The 13110-nt window shown below is 41.1% G+C and overlaps 1 protein-coding gene across 2 annotated transcripts in view; it reads right to left on the reverse strand.

Moving 5' to 3' along the window:
* The window catches only part of ACSL3 (acyl-CoA synthetase long chain family member 3), an 85358-nt gene that overhangs the window by 19633 nt on the left and 52615 nt on the right, over positions 1 to 13110 (reverse strand). For both annotated transcript variants that reach the window (XM_019923494.3, XM_019923491.3), the window contains exons 3-6: positions 5784 to 5961; positions 4422 to 4531; positions 3419 to 3557; positions 1306 to 1456 (exon numbers count right to left, since the gene is read on the reverse strand). In XM_019923494.3, the coding sequence (XP_019779053.2) occupies positions 1306 to 1456; positions 3419 to 3557; positions 4422 to 4531; positions 5784 to 5961 (578 nt within the window). The remainder of the gene's footprint in view (positions 1 to 1305; positions 1457 to 3418; positions 3558 to 4421; positions 4532 to 5783; positions 5962 to 13110) is intronic.

Raw genomic sequence — 13110 nt, forward strand, 5'->3', positions numbered from 1 at the left:
GTGAGAAGAGAGAGACAGACAGACAGAGACAGGCACTGAGGGTGTCAGGGAAAAGAACTGTAGTACAGCTCAACCTAAAGCTGAGGAGGCAGACACTCTGAGGAAGTGGCTCCTGTTTCCAGGTCCTCCTGGAAGGCACTCACTAACTGTGCGTGCTGCAGAAGCAAGGCACCAGGACAGAAGAAATATGGGCTTGGAGGGGGGAAAAAGAAAATGAGGGTTCTTTGGAAGGACAGAAGAAATTCCCCCAAGGAGGAAATGGTCTTTAAAGCTAATGGGCTATCAAACAGGAGAGTTCAAATAGGATCCACAACCTTCTGCCAGGAATCTCAGGATGAGATTCATGTTCTGAGAGTTAAATTATACCTTACGTAATAAAATGTATATGTATACATATCCATATATTTCAAGAACTGCTCCCATTCCCAGAAGGAATTAGTTGCTCTTACTTTTTTTTCCTAAAAGTTATGCACACACAAGAAAAATTTCTCTCTCCATCCCCAAATTCAATTCCACAGTAACATGTGTGTGTATAATTTCTGTGCATCCAACCACTGCACTAGATCACTCATCACAATATTGATTCCATCTCTGGGAATGCTAGCTTTACCACCCCTAAAATTCGCTCCCGTCTGGTTTCCTCCATTGGTCTCTTTCCCATCCCAGTATACCCACTCTCCCCCAGTACTACCGGAATGTGTCTTAAAAAGAAAAATCAGAGACTGAATAGAGAAGCTCAATAAGCATTTATTGGATATATTATTTGTTCACTTGAAGTATAATATTTAGGTATAAAAATGACTATGAAGGTAACAACACCAACTGATTAAAATAATTTAAGACGTTTAAGTCAGTTAAAGTTTGCACTTTTAAAGTAACAAGTAAATATTAACAATGATGTCTATCAACTATACTTTAAAACCCCCAACTAGGGCTTCCCTGGTGGCGCAGTGGTTGAGAGTCCGCCTGCCGATGCAGGGGACACGGGTTCGTGACCCGGTCCGGGAAGATCCCACATGCCGCCAGGCGGCTGGGCCCGTGAGCCATGGCTGCTGAGCCTGCGCGTCCGGAGCCTGTGCTCCGCAACGGGAGAGGCCACAACAGTGAGAGGCCCGCGTACCGCCAAAAAAAAAAAAAAAAAGCCCAACTATAACTATTTTGTAATTTTAGTGTCCTTTTCTTGAAGAAATACCTACTGTAAACAGACTCTGAAGGACTAATTTAACCGCGTAGTAATAAATGACACAAACGTTAATGTACAGACATAAATACTGGACTACCCCAAATTTATTTACTATGACATACCCCAGGTCTGGAATCCTTTCCGCCATCCCAGTTATACCAGCAATAAGGTTACTATGGGAGATCATGACCCCCTTTGGAAGTCCTGTGGATCCACTTGTGTACATGATTACTGCAATATCTGAGGGCACTGGTTTGCTATGAGGTTTGTTTTCTGTATTGGAGAAGAAAAGACACACATACTTCTGAGAAATTTAGCTGTATCACCAACTTTTTCATAATCATCTGTTTGTCTAAGTGAGTTAACAACTATTAACTGGGTTCATACAAGCTCAACAAAACAGATCAAGTCCCTGCACATAAGAGATATATGCTATTGGGACAGACATAAACAAATCTATAATGTTATAAGAGCTATGAAGAAAAATGAAGCAGGGCAAGGTGAGAAGATGTTAGGAAAAGTGGCAGGAAATGAAGGTGAAGTAGCCGCCAGCACCATATCATGCCATCTCAGAGGCCACGCGAAGGACTCTGGATTTCACTCTGGGTGGAAAGCAATGTTACTTTCAACAGAGGCTTGTCATCACCTGTGACAAGGATCACTTTAGCTACTGTGTGGTTACCTAACTTAAAAAAGAAAGAAAGGAGGTATAGGGAGAGAAAAGGCCATTCCAGCAACTCAACTAAGAAATAAGGGTGGTCAGACGAGGGTACCTAGACATTTGCTACAAAACGTTCTCTGCTTCAGAGCGGTGAAGTTAACATGGCTATACTCGGAATCCTGGATTAAAAGACACTGTCCCTCATTTGCACAAGCCTAAGAACAGCAGCCAACATCCTACAGAGGTGACACAGTAAGAAAGACTAAGAGAAGTAGGTCATGGATAGCACTGGTGATCTGCCTGAATTAATCTTGGAACTATCCTAAATGCGGTCTTCTTAAATAAATGAGGAAAACATTTTAAACACGTTCCCAAGTGAACTCTTTCTCTCCCACCTGTCAAGATATATTTCTTGACAATTGTTATCATTCAAGTTCTTGCTTCCTAATCCGCCATTCACTCCTTCATCCCATAGCACCATTCTCCTCTGCCACCAGCACTTAGAAGCTGCTCTCTCTGACGTGACACTGGCTAAGAAGTCCAACAGTGCTTTTGCAATCCCCGCATCACCGGACTCCTCCAGTGCACCTGGTCCTGCTGAAGACTCCTGCATCACTGAGGGGGCTCCTTTCACTCGGCTCCCACGAACCACACGCTGCATGTCTTCTTCCTTCTTCTCTGACCAATTCTTGGTGGCCTTTGGAGGTACCATTCTCTGTGGGTGACCTCACCTACTCCCACAGCTTTAATTAAAATCTGTTTCTAGCTTCTAAATCTTTTAACTCCAAATTAAACTCCAGCGTACTAGACTTGTATAGGCCACTCCCCACTACAAAGCTACATTTGCATGTCCCACCAGCAGGTAAATTCAACATGTCCAAAATTAACCTCAGCATAACCCCATTCCCAAGCTGAGTCAATGTTTACATCTAATTCATCACTATGTTTCCAACTATAAAGGAAGTACAGTCCCACCATCCTAACAGCTTTTGTGATATCCTTAAACATCAATATATTCTCTAACATCTTCTGACACTTATTTGAGAGTGGGAATTTCCGGTTACCATGCCTGGGTGTGCTAGTTGGAGGACAGAAAGATGTCCCCTCTGGAAACAACACAGTTAGAGCAGAAAGTAAAAGGAGGAATGCAGGTTTAGACACTTTACATATCTGTTAATACTTACAGATAATTCACATAGGGCAAGTTTAATGGCATTATTTGTTTAAATTTGTTTAAACAAATAATGGCATTATTTGTTATCTGGTTTAAACGCTAACATTTAAACCAAAGAGAAAAAGGGAAACGGGAAAACTGTATAATGTAAAAGGTACTTTAAATTAACTTCAAATAAATACTACTTTTAGAACATTTTAATAAATTAACGTTGTTTTTCCTTAAGCTTTTTTTTTAAAGGGTAGATGACAGTATACCTAGAGTGACCTTTCTTCCCAAAGTGATGGCCTAGGAAACTAGTCTGTCACTTGATCTAACTTTAGAATCAAATATCTGGAGCACTTCTGGAGAACACGGTCACTGTAGAACATGCATGAGGAACTGGGAAACCGCCACATACCCACGCTGGCCTTGGCTCCCAGAGCCTGCACTGCTGCCATGGTGTGCACGATGACGCCCTTGGGGAACTCAGACCAGGTCGGTGGTTTACCGTCCACAGTGATGATGTGCCGCAGGCATGGGACTAGAGAAACTATATCCTGGAAAAACACAAGCATTCGTTGTATTCTTCATTACTCTTCATTAAATAGCTTGACAAATAGCCCAGGACACAAGAAAAGCAGTTTACCATATTCAGCAAATTGTTAATTTCTTGCCTCAAAAAAGCAAGAGTAGGGTGTAGTGGTACGAATACGCCTTTTTTCAGATGGAGAACTACTGGTCTGAAATATAAGTTACTGTTTTATGACATTAGATTTACTGTGTGTACCCTTGTTCTTTGGTAAAATCTTAATCAATAAAGTCAGTTCCTTACAAAAACGGGCATGTAAACACACACTGCCTGAACTACAGGGTAGCCAAACACTCCTCATGCTTTTAAGAGGCAAATAAAGATACAGGGGGAGAGGAAGGGAATCCTCTTATAAACTTGTGTTTAAAAAAAATCAGATATTATTGTTTTCACAGAGTTGTCTGCAGACGAAAGAAACCCTTTCTCCTGTAGTTTTGTAAAGTCTTTTTCTTCCCTTTAAAAAATTCTGAAACTTGTAATGACTCAAATGCTTCAGAACCAAGTGAATTACTAGTTTAAAAATAATCCTTAAAAATTACAAATTTATTGAAAATAGACTAGAAAACAGATGAGCACAATAAAGTTGTGATCCCTTCACCTCTGACATGGACACATTGACAATTAATTTGTAGCTCTCTGCGCTGCTTATACACAAATATATATGAAATCCACTTTTTCTTTTCTAAAGAAGAAGAATAAAGTATGAGAGTCCCACAAAGTTTACAGAGATATTAAGGATTTTAAAGATCATAAAAGAACTAAGTATCAATAATGAGCTCATGGCACTGAAAATTCTAAAGTACGGGACAGTTATTAGAAAACTAGTTCTCACCTTCAATTTTGTTTGTAAGAGTTCTTTACTAGTAATGATGTTGGTCACCTCTGTTTCATTTAATCCATGAACAATTGCTGGACCCCCTAGAGTAGCATACAACGTAACAACTACAGGGAAAAAGAAGGGCAAGTCAGACATTTGGACATTTCATGGAAATACTAAAAGGAATTAAATAAAGCCTCTGACCATGGATGGAACATACTAAACCCTAAACTGTTAGATCCACAGTTTGTGATCTATTCATGCTGTCTTTCTAAATTATTTTAATATATTAACTAACATTATGCCTACTCACCCTTCTATAACTTCCCCCCAAAATTGCAATATTTTAAAATTTAAAATTTTTTTATTTTATTTTGTTTTGCCTATAGATGCTATTCTGAGACTGTCATGTTGAAAGGAATTACATTTGACTTCTAAAATGTCACAGTCTTAGTTGTTAACTACTTGATACTAAAATATGAAAAATATACCAATAAGAGAACACACTGAATGTCATATTTAAGATATTACTTGTTAAGAACATAGCATGAACAAGTGGTAATACTGCTTATGCTAAAGTAGAAAAATCTAAAGAAAGACATTCTTAGAAATGTCAAAATTAAATGATGATGAGGATGAAGAGAATTTTTATTTGCTTTCTCCCTAACTCAAAAAAGGTAGACTTAAAGTCACTGTAAGAGATAATTAAATCTTCTTAGAAGAAACATACTGTAAACCCAAACCTGTGACAACAAAAAGGTATGCCAGTTTAAAAAAAAAAACAGCAGAGGCATTTACAGCAAGAAATCTGATAAAAGTAGCTTTTCTGTTTCATCTGAAGGATAAGCAATGTCCATATTTTGCATCATATTTGGCACCAAGACCTCTGAACTAAGCCTCCAGGACTACCTCACAGACTGAAGCACCACAACTTCCACAGGTTGTGTTATAGTTACAACATAACAATTATCATTTAACGGAGCAGCTAGGTTTGAGTATTGGAAGTGTTTTAGAGGCCAGCTGTTACTGACAGAAGTGGCATAACAAGATGACACTAACTTCAAAAGGAAATTCTGAGAGGGGTAGCAGAGCAATGACCCACAGGTACAGATCTAGCTCCCCAGACCCAGAAAGTCCCCTCTGAACAGGTTCAAGTCCCCTTACTATACATGGTATAATTTGTTCCACGACTGGTTCCTTTTCCAAAATAGATCAACAATTCTAAGTGGTAACAAAGAGTTATCCACTGATTGGATACAAGGTAAAAATTAACATCAGAATCTTAAATCTCTTGGGAGTAAGTATTTATAATAAAAAGTGAGTATCATCTCTCCCACATTAGGTCCACGCTTTGAGAAGATAAGAAAGTCCACGTACGCTGAAAATTATACATGAAGCAGGCCTGTGCAGCGATCATCCACTCAGCCCTGGTTTCACAGAAGATGGCAATGTTGGTCTTTGGTTTCTGACCCAATATCTGTAAGCCATTTCCAAAATTAAAAGCGCTAATGAAGACATCTTCAAAGGACAGCCAATTATAGTTCCCAAGAATAACCTGATAAAACAGAAAGCATACGAATGGTTTTCAAATTAACCAAGATATTAACTTCTAGAAAGAAGCCAGGATGTGTTCCACATTTTGACAGACCAGAAAGCTGTGTTTGTATATAAGCTATTTTGTTCTAACGAAAAGCTGGAAAGTGAGTTTCAAGTGAAAAGTCTATTTTTAAAATTAGCTCTTTTGTGATATCTTCTATGACAGCTCAAATCTTTTGCCAAATCTTTAACTGTAATTTGGGGGTAGGGGGTTGTTTTCCTTTAAAAAAAATTATTCAAGGTTTGACAGGATCTTAAACGTCAACTTTCTGGCCAAAGGCACATATATTAAGAATTCATTTATAGACTTCATTTACTTAAACAATGTAGATGCTAGTTTATAATTTAACCTAGTGTCAAGTACTACTGATACCAACATTTTACTTTCCCTCTGCTTATGAATTCCTGGATTTCAGTATCAGACAGTATAACATGATTCACAAACAGAAACTGGCAGACCCCAGCTAACAGAAATGCTTATGGCCATTCAGTTGGAACTGCTGTAACTAACTCTGGATAAGCAAAGTAAACAAGTCCCTATTTATACGACCGGGTGGGGAATTGTCATACTATTTTCCAGAGTCCCTCTGTTGAATGCCCGCGGGCGTGCCAGGGCTTTTGACTTTTATTTGTGCAGGTGACATCAAGGCTCACATTAGTAACAACCCCCTCTTAACTACCTTTAAGAATTTTCTCCAACTTAGATCAGGCCGTAAATCCCCAATTATATACAGATTAGACAGAAAGCTGTTCTTGCTGCAAAAATATATAGACAGTTCCCAAACATGGCTGCGTCACTAACATACGTCTCTCATGCCTTAAAACCATCTAACCATATTCATTTTCAAAAATGCTTATAATATTTAAGAGATTTCTAGAAAACAGAGGTTGGATGAAGATACAAATGGAAAAAGTTAAATACTGCCCTCTAGTGCCCTATTCCAAACTGGACTTGAGAAGTAAATTCTCATTTTGTTGGATAAAGCAGCTGAAATTAAAATGCTCACTTAACTTCAGTGGGTCCCAAACCCTCACCCTGCTCTGCACCCCCATGAAATGCTCAGCACGCAGAGCTCCAATGGCTTCAAAAGGAGCTCTCTGGCGGTGAGAAGGCAGACGAGAATTGGGCCAAAACGTGTAGGAACTGGATTCACCATTATTAAGAATTTCACACTCCAAAGACAGGCATGAGCTACCTCCTAGATTCTAGAATCTAAATGAGTTTTGTAAATTTCAGAGAATATATGTGTTCTGAAAAAGCATTAGCTATATAACCCAAATATGTAAACCCAAATAAATGATGGTGCAAAGAAATCAAGTCATGAGTTTAATTCAAGTGTAACCAAAATCTGAATTTAATTCTTTAAACCACTGAATTTTCTAGGAGTGATCTTTCCCATAAAGATTACATTTAAGGGACCCTACCTACCCCATAATTTTATCTGACTTGTGCTAGAAAAGGTCTCAAATCCTAACTTTGACCCTATGGTTAGCCCACCCTGAGATTAAACTCATGTATCTATTCCCTGCCTATACTGTGGAACACTGCTGAAGAACACCAACCAGGTGTTTTAAATCCAGGATCACAGATCTCACCACCCAGCAATCCTATTATGCTTCCCTGGTGCATTCATTTTCTCACCCTCTGAAATGGCTATCTGAAACCTTCTCCCTACTCAAATATCCTCTACCCTTTCTCTCCCTTCTCCACTTCCATGTGACGATACTATCTCACACTCCACTGAGAAATCAGAAATTAAACAGAAACTCCCTTACCTTCCTACCACCAAGTTTAATAACCTACATACACGTACCTGTACCCATACCCTTTGCAGTCCCTCACGGTATCACAGTGGCTGAAGTGTCCCTGACAAAAGCTCGACTCACTGGGACTTTAATTTGAAGAGCTTCCCAAGTTTCCATCTCTAGTCCTGACCACCCATACTTGGATCTCCAACCTGCTTTTTCACTTGATTATGCAACTAAGCTGTCTAACAGGTATTCCCCCAATGCAACCACTGCCCTCCACCTGCACCCTGTCACCCTAGTCCGTCTCTCCCCTGAACTAAGGAATGCTGACTGGCCAACTTCCATTCTTATTCCCCTTTACCCCCTTCTCCCTACAGTAGTGAGCTTTTGAAAAACATAAGTCAGCTTACTCCTCTGCAAGTGTTTTCCCTTTCCAGTAGGAATGGAGTTGGAAAACCTTACCCTGGCCTACAAAGCCTTAAGACTTTGCCAGTGTCTCTGTGCCCATCTCAAAACCTCTGTCCTGACTCACTTCCTATAAATACAACTTTGTCTTTTCTGTCCTTCAACCAGGCAGCGCAGGACCCAAGATGAGGCGAAACAGGTGCTCAGGGCACGAAATTTAAGGAGGCACTCGGTCTCAGGGTCTGAATGCCGTCATGAACTTTGCTCCCTAAGTGCCTCTCCCAGCTGGGCTCATTCCTGTTTTAGAGCCACTGCACAATCCTGTCCCACTGCAAAGAGGGCTCGTTACCGGCCTTCAGGCCTCCACTTAGCCGTCACTTACTCAGAGAGGCTATCACTGATCTCCAATCAGCTTTCTTTCTTCACGACAGTTATTAAATCTGTTACCTTATTATTTATTGTCTCTCTTCCTCCCATACAAATACAAGATCCAGAAAAAAGTAATCTGTGTGTCTTGTTCATTATTGTCTCCTAGTGCCTAGGACGGTACTAGCATGCAGCAGGCACTCAGCGATTATTCGCTAAATGTGTGGAACGGACCGGTGTAACGAAACAACTTCAATTCACTCTGGGCCTCGGGGTCTTCAACCTCTCCTCCAGCAGCCTCATTTGTTTAAAAGATGGCTTTTTTTAAAAAATTTATTTTATTTATTTATTTATTTATTTATTTATTTGGCTGTGTTGGGTCTTCGTTTCTGTGCGAGGGCTTTCTCTAGTTGTGGCGAGCAGGGTCCACTCTTCATCACAGTGCGCGGGCCTCTCACTGTCGCGGCCTCTCTTGTTGCGGGGCACAGGCTCCAGATGCGCAGGCTCAGTAGTTGTGGCTCACGGGCCCAGCCTCTCCGCGGCATGTGGGATCTTCCCAGACTGGGGCACGAACCCATGTCCCCTGCATTGGCAGGCGGACTCTCAACCACTGCGCCACCAGGGAAGCCGATGGCTTTTTTTTAAAGGTCCATATCCACCTGATCATTTAACTCCCTCGGCTTCTTTTGTTCTCATCACCATTCAATCGCATACATCCTTTGCCACCACCTCTTAAATATTCTTATCTGTGACCCATGAGACATAAATATGTTTGACTGTCCTAAGAGTCAGGAAGACGCACGCCTAGTGTGGCTACGTGAACGGCCACAGTGGAGGCTAAATGATCCCTACGGTCGCTTTCCTCTCTCACACTTAATTGCCTGTATTTTCATTCTATGACAGGTGTGACATACACATATGTAAGTATCAATGTTGTCGCTCAGACTATCACTGCCTGGGACATAGGAACTTAATAATTTACCTTTGTTCAGGAACCTATGAAATTAGATACCTTGATTATGCTGATGAGGAAGGCCTCTTATCTCAAAAGAAAACTGTAAAAACAAAATGGAGATAAGATACAGAACATTCCATAAAACAAAATCACACAATACTTAACCAGTCAGGGCCCTGAAGAATGAGATATTCTATAAAGGTTAAGTGTTCAGGTAGCTGAGTTTAACCTCTATCAGCACTAAAACTTTTACTTTAACTATTCAGAACAGAGATATCTCAAAAATATATACTTTCCTACCGTCAACAAAGTACATCTGGCTTCATTTAACCTTTCCCTCTGCAAATGAAGATCTTTACAAACAAATTATTGTGAGGGAGCCAGAGAGTGAAAATATTGAAGAGATCTGGACAGTTGGTAATAACCATGGCGACGATGAGGGCAGCTAACCTTTACTAGTGTTTACTACGTGCTAGGTATGCTGTAGGTAACTCTCACAATAACTAAGATAATTACTATTATTCTCTCTATTTTACAGATGAGAATACTGAGGCATAGACAGAATAAACATAACTTGCTCAAATCCCACAGCTATTAAGTGACGGACTAGGATATGAACCCAGGCAGATTCATTCCAGAATCTAAGTACTAAATCACAATGCTCCAACTGCACTATAGAAAGGAGCTGAGATGCTGCTGGGCAAGTGAGTAAGGTGGCCTGATTAACAGCTGTAAAATATCATTTCAACTGCTGTGTTTGAGTGGATTATAGTAGAGGCAAGAGTGGAAGCAGAAGACCTGATTTTTTTTTCTTTTTAAAGGGAACGGGGGTGGAGGGAGCTGTAAGGGGAAAATTAAAAAAAATCAGACTCCTGGTTTTTGACTTGAGCCATCTGGTACACAGCGGTGCCTTTAAAAAACAGGGGGATGACAGGGAGAAGAGCAAGTATGGAAAAGAAAACCAAGCGTTCTGGCTGGGGAGAGTATTAACATAATAACCAACCACAAATTCTGGCCAAGAGATGGGCCATTACTTTTTATATAAATTATGTAAATATCCTAATAAGTCAAAAAATAAATATCATACACATATGCAAATAGGATAAAAACATGACTCAAGAAAGAAATAACACAAAAGTAGGCAATGAGGAAGAGGAAAAGAAAGCTAAGTCAACTCCTAAGAACAGAAAGGAGTATTTCTAGTATCTTTTTGCATCAATTTAGAAGGAACGTCAGTCATAGTGAAACTTCTCTTTCTAAGCACTATGACTGCATAATTCCTTCTAGTTTCTTCTCTCTAAGGTGTGTAAAATATGTAAGAAAAAGATGTAAAGTATCTCCGGAAGTTAGATCACTAAATGTTTGAGCTGGTCTTGTGTCTTCTGTTTCACTGCAAAGTTATTTTTATTCTTTGCAACTCTGTTCTATTTCAGGTACATGTATTTTTAAAACGTTCTGGAAACTGATCATTTCATTGTTAATTCATTTCAAAAGACATCAGTACAAGCACTTGCTGCTGGGAAGGCTGGAATCAGGAGCTACTGACACATTCCACACGCTCCACTCTACCACAGTTTTATAAAACCATACGAGACTTAAAATGACAGCATAATATAGTCCTGGAAAAGCTGGCCAAGCCTCAGGAACACAGCCGCCTCTGTTTCTTCGCTGTCTGTTCTTCTGTTTGTGCCCCTCGGGAAACTTGTCTTGGTGAAGCTGATGGCCGCAGTATCCTGGGCATAATTACAGCGGAACCATCGCATCTTCACTTACCTTCCCTTGGAAGCTCAAAAGAGACTTTTAAGATAAGACAGAACAAAGCTTCAGAGTTCATTCATTTGAAATAGAGCTTTGAGCATCTTTGCTTCAACCATGCCAGATACACTCCAGGGTTAATCCCCAAAGCTCAGTCCCCCAAAACAGGGAGAAAACTTTTAGATGTTGCTAATCACTAGCTTTATTTTCCAATATAAGATTATCTTCAAATATGGAAACTATTAAATGAAGATACACTCCATCAAGATTACGTATGTGGGGCTTCCCTGGTGGCGCAGTGGTTGAGAGTCCGCCTGCCGATGCAGGGGACAGGGTTCGTGCCCCGGTCCGGGAAGATCCCACATGCCGCGGAGCGGCTGCGCCCGTGAGCTATGGCCGCTGAGCCTGCGCGTCCGGAGCCTGTTGCTCCGCAACGGGAGAGGCCACAACAGTGGGAGGCCCGCGTACCACAAAAAAAAAAAAAAAAAATTACGTATGTGTTCCACTCTTAGTAAGCACTCTGAGCAGAGGCCACACTGCCTAAGCAACTCTATTTTTACATCTAAGGGCAGGTTGTGAAAGGTCCCCTTTTCACTATCCTTCCATAGCAGCAGCTGCTGCTGCAATACAATGGGTGTTAAATAAGAAACCAAGGGCGGGGCAGCCTAGTTTAATACACAGTGGAGATACCCCCTTATCCAGTCTACAGACCACTGCTACAATTGCAATGCAGACCAGCAGAAACTGAAGTCTTGGCTAACCAGTGGTATAGCACACCTTCTCAAGTAAGGCTAACAAAAAATATTTGCTTTGTTTATGATACACAAAACCTACTTTCCCAATGAGTCTAATTTCAAACAAGAAAAAATATGTGTTTTCTACACCAGAGTTTATATTAAAGACTTCTGAAAAAAGTTTGATGAATCACAAATGCGAAGTTAATTGCTAATGTCAATCAATGGTAGGCACACCCTCGGACAGTGATATAGTATAGACAGAAAAGGGTGCGAACTGAAAATGTTTTCTCTCACCTTCTAACTTTTCTAATAGAGTTCAAATATTTCTTTGTTGAATAAACAATGAATACAAAGGCACCACGGTCAAGACAGGGAGGAAAGAGCCACATACTTTCCCTTTCTCTCTCTCTCTCTCTCTCTCTCTCTCTCTCACACACACACACACACACACACACACACACACACACACACACACACACACACACACACACACACACACACACACCACGCACAGGGCATAAGAACTTTGCTTGTGTCGGGACTTCCCTGGTCCTGCCGTGGTTAAGACTCTGTGCTCCCAATGCAGGGGGCCCAGGTTTGATCCCTGGTCAGGGAACTAGATCCCACAGGCATGGCGCAACTAAGAGTTCACGTGCCACAACTAGGGAGCCAGTGAGCCAGAGCTACGGAGCCCATGTGCCGCAACTAAGACCCAGCACAACCTAATTAATTTTTTAAAAAAAAAGAAGAACTTTGCTTGTGTCCATTGCATTACCTGGCCACACTTTTTTTGTGTGTGTGTGCGGGCCTCTCACCGTCGCGGCCTCCCCCGCTGTGGAGCACAGGCTCCAGACGCGCAGGCTTAGCAGCCGTGGCCCACGGGCCCAGCCGCTCCGCGGCATGTGGGATCTTCCCGGACCGGGGCACAAACCCACGTCCCCTGCATTGGCAGGCAGATTCCCAACCACTGCGCCACCAGGGAAGCCCTATCCGGCCACATTTAAGGAACAACTATGACAGCTCTAGGATTTTATTTTGTCCTAATTATACTGACACCTGAATTAAGAAAGAATTTCATGTTCACCGTATTTTTCTCCTTCTTATATACTTGGGAACCAGTCTGCTGCTATGAGTACTGGAC

This window comes from Tursiops truncatus, chromosome 7 (genome assembly GCF_011762595.2).
Source record: "Tursiops truncatus isolate mTurTru1 chromosome 7, mTurTru1.mat.Y, whole genome shotgun sequence".
In the NCBI taxonomy this organism is placed as follows: domain Eukaryota; kingdom Metazoa; phylum Chordata; class Mammalia; order Artiodactyla; family Delphinidae; genus Tursiops; species Tursiops truncatus.